We start from the raw sequence: 19,213 nt of genomic DNA, 5'->3' as shown, positions 1-19,213 counted from the left end.
GTACTTTCTGAAAAGGCTGCTGAATTGTCATAAATCATTGCAATTTAAGCTAGATATTTTAAATATGTAGCATTGCTTGTTCGTGTAGTGTGAATTTAAGATATAAATGTGTTTGTTTTTGTACTATATATTCATATCCCTGTCTTGTGTGTTGAATATCATGGCAGTACCTTTAAGTGCCATTCTGCATTTAAGTGAGTATTGCCCCTCATCTGTCCTTCTATTTGCCCCTTCGTTCAAGGGGCCGGGTGAAAATGGGCCAGCACAGGTGGTGATGAGGGTGCAGAAATCAGCGATGCAGAGGAATGTTCTTGGTCTTCATGCCTGGAAAAAGACACGTTCTTTTTGAGGAGATCCATGAGGGGCCGAGCGATTTCCGCGAAATTGATGAAAAAACCGCACAAATATGAGCAGAGTTCCAAAAAGCTACGGACTTCTTGCGTGGTACGTGGGACCAGGAATTCGCGTATAGCGCGGACTTTGTCAGGGTCTGGTTGTGCACCAGTAGCGTAAACAAGGTGGCCAAGTAGTTTGATCTGACGCCTTCCAGAGGTGCACTTTGACGCATTAAGCTGGAGGCCAGCACAGCAAAAAACGTCCAGAATGGCCAACAGACGTGGAAGATGGCTTTCAAAGCTTAGAGAGAAAACATTGACACCGTCTAGGTAGCACAGGCACGTCGACCATTTAAAACCGCGAAGGAGGGAGTCCATGATGGGTTTGAAAAGTGCAGAAGTGCAGGCACATTGCACAACTCAAAAGGCATGACTTTAGATCAAAAGGCATGACTTTAGATTGATAAAGCTCATCGGGTCTAATGAATTCTGTTTTTTCGCGATCGTGGTCATTGATTAAAATTTGTCATTACCCGGATGGTAGGTCCAGTGAATAGAAATACTTGGCACCATGGTGGCAGTCAAGTGCATCATCAAATCAAAATTGAGGATAGACGTCCTTCTTGGTTATTCGACTGAGATGGCGATAGTCAGCACAGAATTGCCAGCTGTTGTCCTTCTTTTTAACAAGTACAACAGGTGATGCCCAATGAATGGAGAAAGGCTCTATGACGTCTTTGTTGAGCATTTTCTCTATCTCATTCTGGATGATTTGGCACTCTGAGTAAGACTCATGGTAAGGATGCTTGTGAAGGGGGCTGGCGTTGCCAGTGTCGATACAGTTGGCTACCACGCTTGTGCGGCCCAGGGGACGGTTGTCGATATCAAAAATGTCGATATAAGAAAATAGAAGAACACGGAGCGCATGAACGTGGGACGGCGACAGGTTGTTTGATATCATTTTGTTCAGGAATGGTCTATTTTGTGCGATTGCAACATGTTCGGCTATGGTCTGTGTGTCAGGTGTGAAAGATGAAATTGTGTATTGCTCTAGAGGGGAGAGTCCTGCTAAGGCAACACCTTGAGGAATGACCTGGGTCGATGCAGAGAAGTTGAGGATAGGAAGAAGCGCCCTGTTGTCGGCAATTCTCACTACAGTATGAGGAAGTGTGATGTTCCGGGAAAGAGTCAGGTCAATGATTGGAGCTGCCAGATAGTCGCTATCAGAAACAAGTGGAAACATGTGACATATAAAGGTACACAGCGGCCTGAGGTGGTAATTGTAGACACTCGACGAACTGTAGTTGTGTGCGAGTTGAAGGAGGGACATCAAACTACAAAGGCAACTCTACCCATAAAGTGCCGGTTATTGAACAATCGACGAGGGCTGAGTGCGCGCAGTCAATAAGTTAATGCTAACAGTTATGTCGTGTAGGCAAGTGTCTAGAACTGCAAAGAGAACTGAAGTTTGAAGGCTGGCAACAGTGACTTGAGCAATCCACATACCAAGGACTGATGTTCGGCTGCCGTCTGTTACTCGAACAGTTGAACGACATAGCACAGGTAAAAACTTTCTTTAGGCGCGATCGAAGACGTGAACTCATAACGACTATGTGGGCACTGCAGTGTCTATTAGAACTGTTACGGTCAGGCCATCGATGAAAGCAGCAAGTAAATTTCGTCTCATATTAATGGTTGGTAGAGGTTTTTCGGTCCTTGTTGCCAATGCAGCATCACCTCCAGGAGCTACATGTGTTAGTTTCCCAAGAACTGCCCAGAATACGCCAGGGACGGAGAGGGGTGGCGTTGAGAGGAGCGTGGCTGGCGACCCTGAGGCGACGGTAAGTGGCTGGGCCAACTTCTCTGCGCGACCACATCAGTGTAGAATGGGTCGGAGAGTAGCGTAGAATGGCTAGCTGGGTGGTCCTGAAAGTGGTCAACGGCGAAACGAGGTGGCGAGTACTGCTCACTATGCTATCGGTGGTCGTCTAAAAAACTTTGCTGGGAAGACCATCTGTTGCGGCAGTGGAGGGAAATGTGGCCAACACGATAGCAAGAGAACTAAAATTCGGTCGATCATCTTGTGTGTGCCACTCAGATGGATTTCCGTAGCGCGATAAGAACCACGGGACCGAGGCGACAGCAGCAACAAGTGGGGCGGCGTGGTAGTCAGCATTATGGGACGTAGGATTTATGGGTTAGAGTGTGTGGCTGGAGGTTTGGGGAACTAAGATGCCCATGTTGGCAAACTCTTGTCGCACAACGGCTTGAATAAGCGATTTTGTGGCCAAGTTGTCTGGCACAGGGGGCTGATAAAAGGAGGGAGCCATGGCTTCCAGCTCCTGGCGATAAATCCTTGTGTTGTTGGCAGAATTGACTAATAGACGCGGCGCCACAGGATCCTCGCAGGAAAAAGTCGCAGTGGTGTTCGGGAGTCGAACGACACGTTGGGCGATTTCGCTGCTTTTGGCTTGTCCAAACCGCTGACATTCAATGACATTTGAGTCAACAATGGTACAGTTCTTGCAGATTAGAATGATGAAAGCATCGTCGGCTATGCCTTCAACACATTGCTAATCTCGTCTACTTGTGTCATGTCTTTGTTGGTCTTCCGGCTCAAGGCAAGCACGTCTTAGATATAGGCGATGTACGACTCGGTGAAAGATTGAACTCGGGAAGCGAGTTCCTGCCTGGCTGCCATTTGTCGAGCAACTGACCGGCTGCACAAGTCACAGAGCTTCTGATTGCACACGTTCCAACCCTTCAGGTCTTCCTCATGCGTCTCCTACCATATGCGTGCAGTACGTCGTAGATAAAAAAGAATGTTGGCCAGCATAAGCATCTCCCTCCTGGATCGTTTGCTCACGTGCTCGTTTAAGACAAGCCACTCGTCAATGGTAGTTGTGTTGGTGCTGCAAAATGTACCAGGATTAAGAAGGTGGGAAGGCATCACAGGTGACAGAGCAGGCGTGGACTAGACGGACGCTGTGGTGTCTTCAGGCATCGTGGCTGGACAAAGGTGACGTCCGTTACAGAGATCCATACAGTATTGCCATTCATACTGTCGCCTCCATCCCTTCAAGGAGGCTGTCTCAACCGAAATCATTCCGGTCGTCTCGTTGGACACTTTGCAGCGTTGCGACTGCATCATGCACCTCGCTTCCAGGTTGGGAGGACAATACCCATATTTGGACGGCTGTCAGCAAACCCCCATACTTTCGGCAACTTGTTCGCAGAACCCCGTACACGCCTTTCCGTTTGGCTCGCGTGCCGATCCTAACAGTGCGAGGCCTGTATAACCTTCATCTTGTATCTCTTATTGAGTTCAGTTATGATACTTATCACCCTTTTATTAATACTATAGTATTCATCTATGTTAGCAGCTATATTATTTCTGTGGATAAGGAGCCCCACCTCAAGTTCTCTTCTGTCAGCGAAGCCACGATAGCCAAGGACGTGCCCATTATGTAGCACTGTAGAGGCCTCATCTGTCCTCGTAATCTCACTCAGCTTTGTTATATCCAATTTAACACCCTCTAGTTCCTCGTATAGTATAGATAGACTTGCCTCACTAAATAAGATTGTAGCATAAACGTTGCCAAGTTGAGGTTCCAATGACGGCCTGTCCGGACCTACAGATTCTCAGCACCCTCAGAGTGCTGCGTCGCAGATCTGACCACCGCCGGGGTCAGTTGCTTCGCAGCGGCTGGACACTGAGGACCGAGGGTTAATTGGCATATCTATGTGGGAGGTAGTGGCCAGACAGCGCACAAGGGTGGTCAATGCTTCTCTGGCGAGGGAGTGCGTTATGTGTAGTGGTGATCGGTGAGGCCGCACTCCAAGCATCTTAGTTCGATTCGATCATCATGCACGCGGATTTCTTTTTAACCCGATGGGGAATTGTGTGGCACCTAGGTTCGAACCACGAACTTCTTTAACGTGAGGCTGATACCACTACGCCATCGATGCATCTCTGTAAAATACATAACGGAGTGGAAAGAAAACAAAAAAAAAGGAGAACGAAATGTTCTATAGTGAGGCGACCAACAAGCGGCCTTGCGCTCCGCAGCGCGTGACGCAAACCACTAAGCCACAAAGCGCACTTTTTTTTCTTTATTGAATCCACAAAGCGTACGTTGTGCAGCTTATTAACAACGAGTGATTTATGCACACCATTTACCGTTGGCGGACCTCAGAGGTCAGCTACTTCAGCGCGTTTTCGCCATCAGTAGCGAGATGGTGCGGGGGCCTCCACGTGGCGTGGCCAAAGTGCGTATAGGTGTTGTCTGACGTGGTCGCTCACTTCGCACTTTGTACTTCTCGTGCTTCCACTGCAAGTTTGCTTTGAAGTTACAGTGGCTAAAGAGAGGACGAAGGTCACCTCTCTTGCTGCCGCGGCAGCGTTTACGAAAGGAGTGCGCTGTTGACACACGAAGTAAGAAGTGTTCGTACTCGTCCTATTATATATATATATATATATATATATATATATATATATATATATATATATATATATATATATATATATATATATATATATATATATATATATATATATATAATGCCCATTTCGTGCCTGCTTTCTGTTTGAGGTGCGCGCTGCACGTTTCCGCGTGACATTGCACTTTGTTGCTGTGGCATTCATTCTTCTTTCGCCCTTGTGGCGAAACAATGCACAATAGAGGCTCAACTATCTCTGTCAAGACAGTTTCACTTTCGAATGATACCGATTCCTAAAGAAAGGGATGAGACAAGTTTTTTTTTTTCTCACGCTCCCACTTCCCCGGTGCAGAGCAGCAGAACAGAGTGAACTGTAACCCGAACCTTCCTCTCTGCCCTTCTTTAAAATACCCGATGGTTGTCAGACACTATCACTTTTGAAGGCTTTATTCAACTGATCTCAAAGTGAGCGCGGGGTAATAAACCCAATTTTCATTAATTTCCTAAATACATAGATGCATGCCCGTAACAAGAAACGTTTTTTTTTTGAGGGAGGGGGGGGGGTGGCACATGCTGAAGATCTTGACTTTTTAGAACTCCTATTTTCATTACCTATTTTCGGTAAAGCATCCCAGTATATCAGGACATAGGGGAGAGGGGGGCCTAGGACAATCCTACTAGCCTCGGGCCGGCAAGTATTCATGCAATGCTCTGCAATAACGTAACAGTAATGCTAATATTAGAAACAAGCACAATGTCCAACAACAACCATGCCCTAATGACGCTTGAGAGATCTTCAAAAAAGCAAGGAATACTGGAACACGATCTGCATATTCGTCATCGTTTTGATCATCCTAAAGTATAACAAATAGAAACAAAACGTTATTCAACAGCAAGTTTCTTTGTGAAAGGCGAATCAGCGGTTGTACACGTGAGCCAAGCGCAGCACATTTGACGAATTGCGTCGCGTTTCTACAATAGGAAGTCCGAAAGAAATTTCATCTCAGTGATGCATTCTGTAAACACATGCCTTCGGTCGCATCAAGTATCGTGGCATTCGATGATGCGCTCGAATTTCAGAGCCTTCCGTTCCGAGCGGCGATGCGACGACAGTTCAGCCATCGTGTCGTCCTTAATTGAGCGCGATTCTTGAGGTGGGGTAAATGAACGGTAGATGCGCCTAATTTGGGTTTCGTTGCCCATCTCCGTGTAATGAGATAAATTGACGAGTCTGAGAGAAAATGAACAGAGTAGGGTCATACTATGGGGTCATACAGTACATATTAAACGTACCGCATGGTTGAAAGGGGTGATGGCAGTAACCACCTTACATTGACTCAACTCCTAGTAATCTATATGGGGTGTGTTGCTATAAGCCGAACAAATAATAAGTAGCAATTGTTCGGGTTTAACGCCCCAAAACCACGATATGATAAATGCATGAGTGGACTGCTCCAGAAATTTGACGTGTACCTGAGGTTCATTAACGTGCACCTAAGTACACGGGCCTGAAGTATTTTCGTCTCCATCGAAAATGCGGACGTCGCGGTCGGGGTTCGATCCCAAGACCTTCAGATCAGTTGTTGAGCATAACCCCTGGACCACCGTAACGGGCAAGCTGAACAAAGGAACTGGAATGGCGGGTGGAGGAACGTCGTTCATTTTACTGGCATCTTTTGTTTTCGCAGTATCTTCATAATGACATTCTGAGAAGGAGCGCCAGCTTGGAAGCTCCTATTTTTTAATCAGCGAGCGTTATTTTACGCCTCATCGGGATAATACATTACACAGAAAGCCGTATAATTATTCGTATTCGTTTTGACCGTGCCAATAAAAAACAATGGTACTGACTATTTTTCAAGTAACACCGTATACTCCCGCTTCTTGCATTTCAGAGGTCCGCGAACTCTTCACTTTGCACGCGCACGAATTCTGGCCTTAGTTCTTTGTATACGCCCATTGTTGACTGACATACGCCTCAACGATCACTCAAACGAGTTGCGGTTATAAGAACTTGCGACTCGGGTATCATTTATTCCTTCTACGCAAACGTTGCACGGGTGCCTCTCCTCAATGAGAAGCCGTTGTTTATTAAGTGAAGTGTGCGTGTCAAACAAGCCTTCGAGAGCCGCCTACCCAACAACAACATTTACTAAACCCATGTGGCTGAGTCCGCTTGTGTGGTTTTAGACGTAGTGTTCACGCCCTTCATACGAAAATTACAGCTCTAGCTAATCGCTGCTTCCACTATAACTAACCTCAACACGCCCGTAACAACGAGCAGGCCGGAGTGTTTAGCTACACGTACAGACGGTGTAATGTGTCGGCGACATTTCATTGTCATAGTCCCGCCCAAATGCCGTCGATATATGCTAAGCACATCTTATGTAGGGCAGAACCCAATGCGGATGCACTTTGTTACCTTCAGATCTCATCGTAGTGTCGTCAGGATGCAGTGATCTTTTCCGCCAACTTTGCATTGGAGCACGAGGAACAAAAGTAAAACGAATTTTAAGTGCGGAACACTTTAGGGTTCCGGGCTGGTGCGTGTTCGTCAGATCATTTAGCGTGACGTAACGTTGGCAAAACCACGTCATCTCAGCATAGTCATCTCATCTTTATACGGATGACTATGCGCTCAGTATGATATAGCATGCTGACTGAGCACATGTTTTTTTTTTTTTTTAGGGGCGAAGCTCTTTAATGTGTAGGCTTGTCTGCCGTACGTAGTTGTCTGTCGTTGCCGCCCCTAGTACGCGATGCGTTCACTAGATGGCGCTCGCATCGTTTGAGATGTTTTGATAGACATACAGACGAACAGACGGAACTTCCGGAGTTTCGCCCACTCATCATAATTAATTCCATGGATAAGCTGTGATTTGTTATTGCGATAACATTTATATGGACACTCCGCTGGATTTAGTATGCTGTCCTCCCCTGGCATAACTCAGGCAAAACCACATGTAAAATGGAGAAAGAGAGCAAGCAAGAGAGAAATAGAAGGAGAGAAAGACAAAAAAGGGAAAAAAAGTAGGAAGAAAAATAGAAATGAATAGGAATAATAAGAGAAAAGAAAATATAGGAAGTTCTGAAAAAAAAGAGAATTAAGGAGAAAAGAATGAAAAAAAAAACAGAAGAGAAACAAAGAAGGCTACTTAGCACCGCACTTCCTTCAGACTTGGCAGCCCTAGTGCGATAACCAGTGCGGAAATAACTGACGAGGTCTGTGGTAATAGAAACTACGGAAATAACCAAGACTTATTGAAATATGTTACCGCCCCGCCGCAGTGGTCTAGTGGCTAAGGTACTCGGCTGCTGACCCGCAGGGCGCGGGTTCGAATCCCGGCTGCGGCGGCTGCATTTCCGATGGAGGCGGAAATGTTGTAGGCCCGTGTGCTCAGATTTGGGTGCACGTTAAAGAATCCCAGGTGGTCTAAATTTCCGGAGCCCTCCACTACGGCGTCTCTCATAATCATATAGTGGTTTTGGGACGTTAAACCCCACATATCAATCAATGAAATATGTTACCTAAAACTCCAAGAAACGCGTTTTGAACGTCCTTACCGCTAAGAGCACCGCGCAAAAGAGAGCTCCGCAGTTTCGTCAAGTGCACGATTGCCAAGGAAATCGCTTTTCAGCCCGCGCTGCGCACTTTCACATATAGCGAAGCTCTGCATTCAGCGCAGGATTTATAGCTGCAAGACCCTCAGAAGAACGACGTCGGCACAGGATTTCTTGTTTCATTTATATTCCTTCTTTTCGATACAGAGAGGCAAGAACGTTACATGCATGTATCATAAACATGCCCGCCGCCCCCCCCCCCCAAAAAAAAAAAAAACTAAATGATGCTCTTAGCATACATCTGTGAAAAAATAGAAAGATGTTCTTGATAGATATGCTTAGGTAAATGTAAGGAGAAGCAGAGAAAGAGAGAGAAAGAGAGAGAAAGAGAGAAATGCGGAGACACCTGAGGTTATTTATTCTTACCGTTTCGAGCCATAAGTACATATTGTATATAGACTATTTTCCGTGAGACATCTGAATGCCGCCATGTTGTGGTGTTAAGCCTTTGTTTTCTTGTTTTTGTATATCGTGGCGTGTAACACTAAGGTCTTGGAACATCGTATGCACCAACCCAACCGTTTTTATGAGCATGCGCCTACCGTAACACTGTTTGTTAAGTTGTTAAATATACAAAAAAATAAAGAAAACCAAAGGTTAACAGCCCCGTACGGTGGTACTCAAACGCATACGCAAAATATTCTATAGCAGGCTCGGGAAATGCTATAAAGGACCGATGCATAGTGTCTGGAGAATGAAAAACAGGTACACTTTATTTCCTTCTGAGTGAACAATGATGATTACACGCTGCATCCGACTTGGATAAATAGCGCAGCGCCCAGTTTCTGCGATTGTGTTGGGCGACAATCAACGTCGCTGTAAGGTGACACCCAAAGCGGAAGGTCCACAACGGTAGTTCATCTATCCAATCCCAAAGTTTAGGATCCGGAGTCCGCAAGCCGTCATTTCGAAGCACTAGGTAACTTCTACGCCTCTATTTCGCTCTCTCTCCTCATGGTCGCGGACAAAAAGAAACATCCTCGGTGACGACAGTCGCCGCGGCCTTTAGTGTTACTCACGTGCTTTCCGCGCTGACTCTGCGGTGACAGGGTTCAAATTACGGCCCCCCAGCTTCAAAAAGAGAGAACTTGAGTCGCGCGTAACTCCTTCAGCTCGCTGCCTTCCGAACAGAAAGCTCTCCGAGTCGCATCGTGCGCGCGCTTTTCGACGTGTAACGATGGCCGATCGGAATTCGGCGGCGTGGACGCCGACGCTTGTGGCGGCGTTCTCCGTGCTCCTCGTGGTTTCGCTGACGGAGGCCACCTTCAGCATCGTGGATTTCACATCCTGCGGTAGGTATATCTACGCTAAACAAAGAGAAACAATTCGAGGATCCATCAGCTTGGCGTTTGAGATTTGAACGCGTAATCGGGTGCCGTTCTTTCTCATGCGCTTGTGGTGCATGCTTGTCTCATCCGCTTGTGGGTAGACATACCTGCAGCTGTGCCGCAAGGAAAGCAGCGTCTGTGCACTTGACATTGGCCGTTGTAAACTTTCGTGCACGGGGTACCTATATACTGCGATTACAGTTGGGAAGTCCCCACTACGGAGTTACTTTTAAGTTTGCGTAGTAGCGAAGTACCCAGTACGCGCACCTTCATCGCTGCACACTTTGTTGATGTTGTGGTTGACGACGACGGTCAAGTATACCTCAGCGCTTATAGTGGGCGGCCCTTTAAATCACCAACTTGTTGCGCAGTTCAGTTTGTGTGACCCATGGGACTATTTCTATACGTTTCTACCGCGCAATGTAGCACGTGTCTCGCACTCCATGATGCGTGTATAGACTTTTGTTCCGGAACAGTTTCAAGCACTGGCTCTGTGTAAGTACTCTGTGGTAGAGCGCCTGAATTTCACTCAAAATACGTAGTTTAGACTACGGCTTGAACCCCGGATTTTCGTTCTTTGCATCCATGGCCAGTTCTCGCTCACAGACTCCGATACTGGAATTTCTGCGAAACGGGCTCTTGAACGGTATACCGCGTTAATATTAAAAAACGGGGCCTTCTTTGTGGAATTCGCTGGTTGAGCGACGCCTCTACGACTGAGCGTACATTTGATTTAAAATGGTTCTCCACAGGCATCGGTACCTTCTTGACCCATACGTGGAGTGCTTACTTTTAGTCTCCTGTGCATGTGATGGCACTTGCCAACTTCCTTAGCATTACCTTCCACTGTAAGACTGCTAAGCACTCTCAAATAATGGCAGGTATATTACCACTATTCCTCAAGAGGAAGATATATAACAGCTGCATCTTGCCGGTAGTTAGCTACAGAGCAGAGACCTGGAAACTTACAAAGAGGGTTCAGCTTAAATTGAGGCCGACGCAGCGAGCAATGGAAAGGAGAATGGTAAGTGTAAGCGTAAGAGACAAGAAGAGAGCAGAGTGGATCAGGGAACAAACCGGGGTTAAGTATATCATAGTTGAAATTAAGAAGAGGAAATGAACATGGGCCGGGCATGTAGTGCGTGGGCGGGATCACCGCTAGTCATTAAGGGTAACTGACTGGATTACCAGAGAAGGCAAGCGGGTTAGGGGGAGACAGAAGGTTAGGTGGGCAGATGAGATTAAGAAGTTTGCGGGTATAAATTGGCAGCAGCAAGCACAGGACAGAGTTAACTGGCGGAACATGGGAGAGACCTTTGTCCTGCTGCTCCTGCAGTGGACGTAGTCAGGCTGATGATGATGATGATGATGATGATGATGGTGGTGGTGATGATGATGATGATGATGATGATGATGATGATGATGTAAGACTGCCCCTAAACGTATCGTCGCACGAGAATATACTTCTGCAGCAATGACACCAGACAGTGTGGTTGGAGAGGTTGCCTATACGTTACTGATGTGTGTGCATGTTGTGGAACGAGTCAGCTGACCTTGACTTTTACTTGTCGGCATACCTAATCCAGACAGGTTATAAAATATTAATGTAGTGATAGGGGTTCCTATACTGCAACGCTCATTCTTGCTGTGCAGCAGCGGACTCGGTCATGCGCAGAAATCGATGTTGTATGAAACGCAACGCGTGCCTGTTTATCCCGACGCCACGCGCATGAAATGACCTGCGCGAAAAAGAGAGGCTATAAAAAGATTGCTTGCTGAACCTTTATTGATGACTTATGGTGCGATGACCTCGGAGAAGAAAGAAACTAGCTTAGATCTCACAAGAAGCCGAATGTCGATATCTTTCATGCACTCAAAAAGGACGTAAACCAAACGTGTGTCAACAAAGTTTCATATACTCTTGATCCAGTATTTGACGAAGTCAGATTTACGTTACTAAGACACATCGACATATGTAGAATTCTGATATGTCTGTACTCTTGTTAAGGCCTTTGCATATAACTTCGCTGGTTGACTGTGGTATAGTATCATGACGAGTTATGGTCACAATTTAAGAGACCTCCATTGTGTACTATCCATATTATCGATTTGTGACGATAAGCACCTTTAGTAGAACAAAGGGCATAGAAGGATTGCACTGCACGGCAGATGAAACTATCCTGTTATGCCCTGGCTCTGTGCAGCTTTAAAATTTGAACGAATATACGAATTTCTCGCTCATTTATCTCTTCGATACGTATTTTACGTCCGTCATGTTGAGGCGAACATCACCTGCTTCTTATACGTAACACCCGTCGTCTGTTTTACGTTGTCCTGGACATGAGTATGCTATAATTGTCTTTAATATTCTGCAATTAATTTTTCGAACTATACAAAAACATGTACGTTGTTTTGTAACAGCTTGCCTTCTGTAAGCTTTTGGTTGGTTCTGCTTTGTCTCGGCCTCGCTTCTAATTAGAACATTTTTCGTGATACAGTGGAAGAAATAAAAGAGATCGCTGACTGACAAAGCTTTTTTTTTAATTATTACGCAAAACTGTCTATCTGGCAAAACTGTCTGTCTGTCTGACTGTTTATCGTCTTGCTTCTTCTGGCACAGGGGGTGATGTGCTGCAGGTTCGCGTGGACCCCTGCGAAAAGCTGCCTTGCACATTCAAGAAAGGCCGGTTGGCGAAAATCGAGATGGACTTTCACAGCGGTAACAGTTGCTTTCCTTTAATGGCGGAAGTTCTGGCTTGTTGTTTCGTGGTGTTCAGATTGTACGCGCTGATGAGACGAACACAAAGAAAAAAAAGAAGATGACGTTGTTCCAGTTCCACACCGCAAGAGTATATAGGGTAGCCAACCGAGCCGAAGCTTGACTAACCTTTCTGCCTTTCCTGGCAGTTTCTCTGTCTCTCTCATTGTTCCAGACCACAGCTTTGAACGTTCCCGCAAGGCCACCACGCATGTGCAAAAGAACACCTTCCATGAAATCTTAATAATAAATCTTTAATGATGGGGTGTTATTGCATTTGAAACCTCATATCAAAATGTTATCATCATCAGGGGTCTCTGTTGGAAGGCTATTGTCATGCGTGAAGCATACATTTCCTCCTGGTGACGCCGAAAATGTTTGTAAGTGACAAACCTGAGCTAGCTCCTCATTCGATGGCTTTTTCAACCACTATCAGTTCTGAAACAAAATAAAGAAATATAAGGAAGAATCGCGTAATAATAATGATAATAGTAATAGACGTTGCGATCATTTCAATGAAGGAATAGGCTTGGAATGCGGGACAGCATGCTGGCTATCTTGAAAATGATGTAAGGAAACTTCATTCAAATCAGTCTACTGTATGCTTTAAGTGTATGTAACGCACATGATTGCGCAGAAAAGCGAAAATAAATACCGAGAAAGTTAAACTTACGTCATAGCTAGAACGGCAGGGCCACCTGTTTGACTGTTGCGAACTCGGCTGAATACTCCACTCTACCCTGGAAAGTGCGTTTGAGGGAATGCAGCCGATAAGATAAGATGAAGGTGATATGGCGAGCATGATGATTATAAAGATAGCTGTTGAAAATTTTATATTAGAGGAGAGGGGTTCACGCGACTGGATTGTAGTCAGGAAATTATATACAGCGTACCATGATATTTGCACAGCTGCTTTCGAAACAAGAGTACTTGAGAGAGATAGCAACCGCCTCAGAGCGTCAATGATTCCATGCAGCATTCCATTGATGGCTTAGTTTAACGGAGACGTATCGCAGCAAATGCAGAGAGGTTAGCTATATTAGTATTCTGTCAACTGACCAGCAGTCAACTATCGGATAGAAAAAGATGACAGAATGCAAGTGGTCATATAGCGCTTATGTGAAGCAATACGGGTTCAATCGATGGTTGCGAGTTCAGCGCTGTTTTTTTTTGTTTTTTTTTAATCTCTCGCCGTACCTAACCGTGTTACGCTGTTAGTTATTCTACGATGGTTATTGGTGAAAGCAAAGCTCTTACCTCTGACATCTGGAGCATTATGTACAGTTTGCGCAGGACCTTTATAAAGCTCTTACCACGCAGTCTACTATAACGGTTATGTCCTCTACAGCGTGTTCTTTGGAAATTAATTTGAGTCCAGATGCTGAAATTGAAGCTGTTTATTATCGCACCTTTTCACAGTAATCTTGCATGTAGTTCGGCTTAGTAATTAATGCATATATATGCATATGCATGTGTCTATCTTTGGCGCTGCCATACTTGTTTACTGGCTACTTAGTAACATTATTGTCGCTGAGACAAACGATATCGTTGCTGAGGTAGCATTCGAACTTACGTGCCAGTAAAAATAGACCGTCTGCAAGCTGGATTTGGATGAATTAACTTTATTTGATCTTTCGGAACGCTCTTTAGCACGTTGCGGGCCGCTCCCACGTCGGTACAGAAAGACCAAGCCTATCTGCTGCGTCGCGGGCCCGTTGGACTGCTCAAGCTGGCTTTCTCTCATCAAAACTCTTTTCACAGAGAAGCAACCTTTAAAGGTGTGCATGCGCATAGGTGCGGAGGCGCTGGTTTTAACGCGATAACGTCAAAAAGCTCGTTTCGCAGAAATTGCATTCCAGTGTCGGCGTTGACGTCGTTGGTTGTGAGCGAAAATCATCATCTTGTGCGTTAATGAAAAATCTAGAAAGCTGCAAATATAATAAAAATTTCCGAGCCAAAGTGAGGATCTAACACGGTTCGTTTGCGAGGCAAGCATATGTTCTACCACAGAGCCACACGTCTGCTTGGAATTAATATAACTTACTCTGCCTGGAAATGCACTAAAGGTAACTTGTATGTTTTACAAACACACGCGTTCTGTATACATGCTTCACAACTCAACATGTAATAATGCAGTACTAGGGGGGGGGGGGGTGATTTTAAAGGAACAGAAGAGAAAAGTGAGCCCCGTAACTGTCTCTCAAGGGGAGGACAACTCAACAGTAGCTCACGAGGGAGGGGGGTGGAGAATGGAATAAAAGGATAAGATTAAAATGTAGATGGATATAGAGAGAGGAAAGAGAGAGCGAGGTGGTGGGACAGGGAGCGATGGATGGATTGATTGATATGTGGGGTTTAACGTCCCAAAACCACCATATGATTATGAGAGGCGCTGTAGTGGAGGGCTCCGGAAATTTCGACCGCAGGGGTTCTTTAACGTGCACCCAAATCTGAGCACATGGGCCTACAACATTTCCGCCTCCATCGGAAATGCAGCTGCCGCAGCCGGGATTTGATCCCGCTACCTGCGGGTCAGCAGCCGAGTACCTTAGCCACTAGACCACCGCAGCGGGGCAAAGAGCGATGGAAGTAAAGAGAAGACAGGAAAGAAAGACATGGTTGCAGAAGTTCGAGGACGAGGCACCACTGGCGAGAGCTCTTGTCGGCGACCGTAGATGGCGTAGGGCTAATCTAGTCGGACAGAGCTACGCTGTCGTCGTCGTAGGGGACCGGCGACAGGAGGTGGCGTAGGACCAACCCAGTCGGCCAGAGCTGCGCTGTCGTCGGAGATCGCGAGGGCACAACTGGTCGGCACGGAATCCAGCGAGCGAGTGATGCAGTACTAATGTGTGGCACAAGCGTACATTGCGATCGGGTGTCAGAACGTGTGATTATCATGACTTTCCGGTTTAAAGCGGGCCACCCACTACCAAAAGCACACATGTTACGGCGCCCTTTTCCTTAAAGGCAAGTAGCGGGTGCATAGGTAGTTCGCAAAAATTCCACGCGTACAATGGCCCATGGTTTAAAGCGTGCTACCCATTACACAGAATGCAGCCGTGTGCAAAAGATTCACTAACACAAGCCATTTTGAACTGAATACGCACTAGGGACATGATATCGCTATATCGCGCTCAACTCTCAAAAGCGAAGCTTAAGGATTCCCCAATTTTTATTGTTTCATAACCTCGCTAATGGTTATTCTTTGAAATAAACACCAATATGTAATATCACTTGTATTTGTATGTTGGTGTCTTCAATTCGTTCCATTCCTTTAGCGCCATAACTTTTTTCCTCAATCAAAACGAAGGCGTCCTAAGCAGCAGTGCATTGCCATGGTCGCATTTACTGTTTTTCCTATAGCTTACTTAAATGAGCATGGGACCCGGTAAGAACGTACACGTTTTTTTATAAAATACGATAAGCAATGCTGTTCACGAGTGAATGCTTATATCTAATCATAAACTACATGCATATCTGTGGAGGTGTGCCGAATCAGAATTGCGTGGCTTAGACAGTTGGCTGTGCACCTGCAGACCTATTGCATGTTTGTAAACAACGGCAGGCTCCGTCAACATACTTAGGCGTTGGTAGCGACCTCGCAGTGTGCAGACTCCGTCCAGCTCAAGTCTGTCCACCACCCTCTGTGATCACGTGACAGCTGGCGCAGCAGCTGCAAAGCTGCCTCCAAGCACGTTGCGTCAAGGAGCCTCTACGACGCACTGCGCTCGAAGAGTGCATTGTCGTCCCAGCTTCAAATGAATATAGACCTATTCTATCTTCAGAAACATTGAATAGGTTTATATGAAAGCCGAATTTCAGGAACAGAAAAAAAAAAACTTGTTGCGAAACACAGTCCCTCGCTCTCTCTTCTATGCTTAATATTTCTTGTCCTGCACTTCGCCGTATCGTTGTACTGCGTGCCGTCTTCTTTTTTTGTGTGTATGTGTGCAGCATACAACCAGTCTAGCGTGAGCGTGGGCATCATGGGCAAGTCTCACGGCGTCCTGCTGCCTCTGCCGTTCAACCAGAAGGACGGCTGTACAAGCTCGGGCCTCGACTGCCCTCTGCAGGCCGGCCGGAACTACACTGTCGCACGCGCAGTCAAGGTCTACCGCATCTATCCAAAGGTAAGTTTTATAGTGTACCGTAATTAGAAAAACGAGGGATAGATGAAAACAACGAAATGCATGGAGTTTAAATGGATTCTTACCAGGCTTGAGTAATGCAAACAAGTAAGCTGGCTGCATAGGCTACACAAAGGCTATGCGGTGAAGAGTCCAACTGCCACGCATAATTGAACGTAAACGCCTCGTTAAGATAGCTCAACGTTCAAAGTGAAACCTTCGCGCTACTTATTCTTAGTGCTGTATTAAACGAAGAATAAAGCAGGAGGCGGGGCTAATCACATGAACGTCCCGTACCCTCTCAACTTGGGAGAGGGAGAAAGCAGGCGAGAAATGACGTTCGCGATGCGACTGGTTGATTCATTGGAAGTGGGCCTGGCGATCTGAATAGAATGGAATGGAGCAAGCTGTATTCAGGGCCGACGGGGCTTGAACTAGCTCGTATGTGGGCGGCTCCCACTTAGACGACGCGATGTCTTCGTCGACGTGTAACGTGGGACAACGCCATAGCGTGTGCGAAAAAATTGCATGAATTTGATGAAAAACGTTCAAGCTATGCAAGATCTAAAACTTAGTTCAGATTATTGTGACGTGATGCACTGCCTTACATGCATGGTAGTCGTATGAACGAAATAGGGGGGTTTAATTGAGGGCTTGTTTCTTCTGCGTGAAATGACCTAAAGAAAGCAACAAAAATGACGCTAAGGAAGGTACATGCTACATTACCTGCACGTCTGAACTGTAGTACAGTAATTATGAAATAAATAAAGATGAACTTGAAACAAAAACTCGCCGCAAGTATGTATAGCAACCAACCTGCCGCAGCTTGCAATCATATAGAGCATCGGAAGCGTTAACCGAAGGTTGTAGGTTTGATCTTTACCTGCGCAGGTTGATATCTCGTTCTGTTTAGAAAAAATAATGAGCGATCTGTGTATTTAGAATAAGTTTCTAACGATTTATAGTACTTGGTACTCTACTTTTCAGTTCTTCTTCATTATCGTCATAGCAACTACACTACAGTTAAAACACACAAGGAATGTCACCTGTATACCATCCTCAGCATCTTCGCCTTTTAGTTTCATTATGTGCTGCACGGTACATGGCGTTTCGTGCGTAGGAATCTACTGTCAGGTGTAGCGATCAAGTGTCCCGGTAAGGCGCCACACAGCTTTCAAGTGACACGAGTTGCATTTCCAAACTCGCAGATGGAGATTCTCGCGGTGTTCCAAGTGAGCGGCAAAGGAGGAGACGTATTGGCCTGCGTCGAGTTCCCCATACACATCATGTGACCCGCGAGAGATGCGGCTACAGGAAGCAACGTCAAACGCCGGCAGTTCAAGGAGCGCGCAATACAGTGGGTCACAACAACAGGCCGCGACAAAAAAAAAATCGTGGACACGAATGTTAATTGGCCTCGTTTTGCGACGACGGCAAAAGAAGGTTCAACGAAGAGCCGCATGTCGTTAGTTACGGCAGTGATCTCTGTAAAGTGTGCGAACGTGGCCGGAAAGACCACTGCTTGTACGTAAAAACAAGAAAAGTGAGTACAGTGACGAAAGTGGGACGTTATTGACACGAATAAAACACATATACAACATGTTCAGAGTGATCTCAAAAATTGCAGTCTACCGCATTCTTTAGGTGAGTTGACAAAAAAAAAAAAACACGTTTGCATACGAACAGACCTCGACACGCTTAGAGTGCATATAGGTCAACAGCAAAAGCAATGAACGGCGTAGGTGTGCGTCCGAGTGCGTAGGCGTGCTGGTGCAAAACGGTTGAGCAGAGCACACATTTAGAAGCGGCGCTCTGCTGAACGGAGTGATCGCGTTCGTCTCACGTGAGCGGCCTGTGAGCAGTTTGGCGCTAATTGTGGTTTTTTTTTGTTTTTTTGGTGTAGCGCGTGCTGGAATCGGACATAACCCATCAGCAGTTTCTATAGAAAGGCTCTGCTGCAACGTTTAGATAATTTGACGAGTAGCTTTTTAAAGCATACTGTATGTTAATGGACCGTCACACTAATAACTACTTAAGATGTCCTTGTTTACGTTTTCTTGTTAACCAATTAAATAATCAATTAATTAATATTTGATGGTTATGCACCGATATGACCTATGAAAATATTCAAATATTCGGACTCTTGCTAGTTTGCTATAAGTCAACAGCGCTTCGTTCTGCTTCGTTCTTTTCAATAATGCGTGTAATGAATGCTATGCTATAAGATTCATCCAGGTGATGCCACGTCTATTTATTTGTTTCCGCGTCTATTTGAAAATGCGGAAAAAACTAATAATAGAAAAAAGTCAGTTTCGCCGCAAAGGCGAAGCAATGAATCCGATAGCAACAACTCGGAATGTAAACGCTGAGAACAGCTAGCAGATCGAAACGTGCAGGGCGCTGCTCACGCACAAATTACGCACGAAAAAAAAAACACACACAGGACGAGAGCTAACCAACAGCGTTTACAGCTCGACGCTTAACGCGCTGTTTAAACAAAAACGACGCACGAAATGTAATCGCTGTGTTTGAAAAGCGCGCTCTTCTCTCGCAAACGGGGCCTGCCCAGCGAGCGAAGTGACCTTTGTGGCCCAGGAAACTAAC

The 19,213-nt window shown here is 45.8% G+C and overlaps 1 protein-coding gene across 1 annotated transcript; it reads left to right on the top strand.

Annotated features, from left to right (window-relative positions):
- The first annotated feature begins 9,505 nt into the window (after positions 1-9,505).
- Positions 9,506-18,213, top strand: LOC119178583 (NPC intracellular cholesterol transporter 2 homolog a-like). The gene is made up of 4 exons (XM_075871644.1): positions 9,506-9,688; positions 12,345-12,443; positions 16,437-16,612; positions 17,818-18,213. The coding sequence occupies exons 1-4, from the start codon at positions 9,574-9,576 to the stop codon at positions 17,899-17,901; spliced, it is 474 nt and encodes a 157-aa protein (XP_075727759.1). The 5' UTR covers positions 9,506-9,573; the 3' UTR covers positions 17,902-18,213.
- Positions 18,214-19,213: the final 1,000 nt, after the last annotated feature.

Source organism: Rhipicephalus microplus, chromosome 1 (assembly GCF_043290135.1).
Source record: "Rhipicephalus microplus isolate Deutch F79 chromosome 1, USDA_Rmic, whole genome shotgun sequence".
NCBI classification, from domain to species: Eukaryota; Metazoa; Arthropoda; class Arachnida; order Ixodida; family Ixodidae; genus Rhipicephalus; species Rhipicephalus microplus.
The sequence above is the reverse complement of the archived record's forward strand: the minus strand, read 5'-3'. Positions and strand labels throughout refer to the sequence as shown.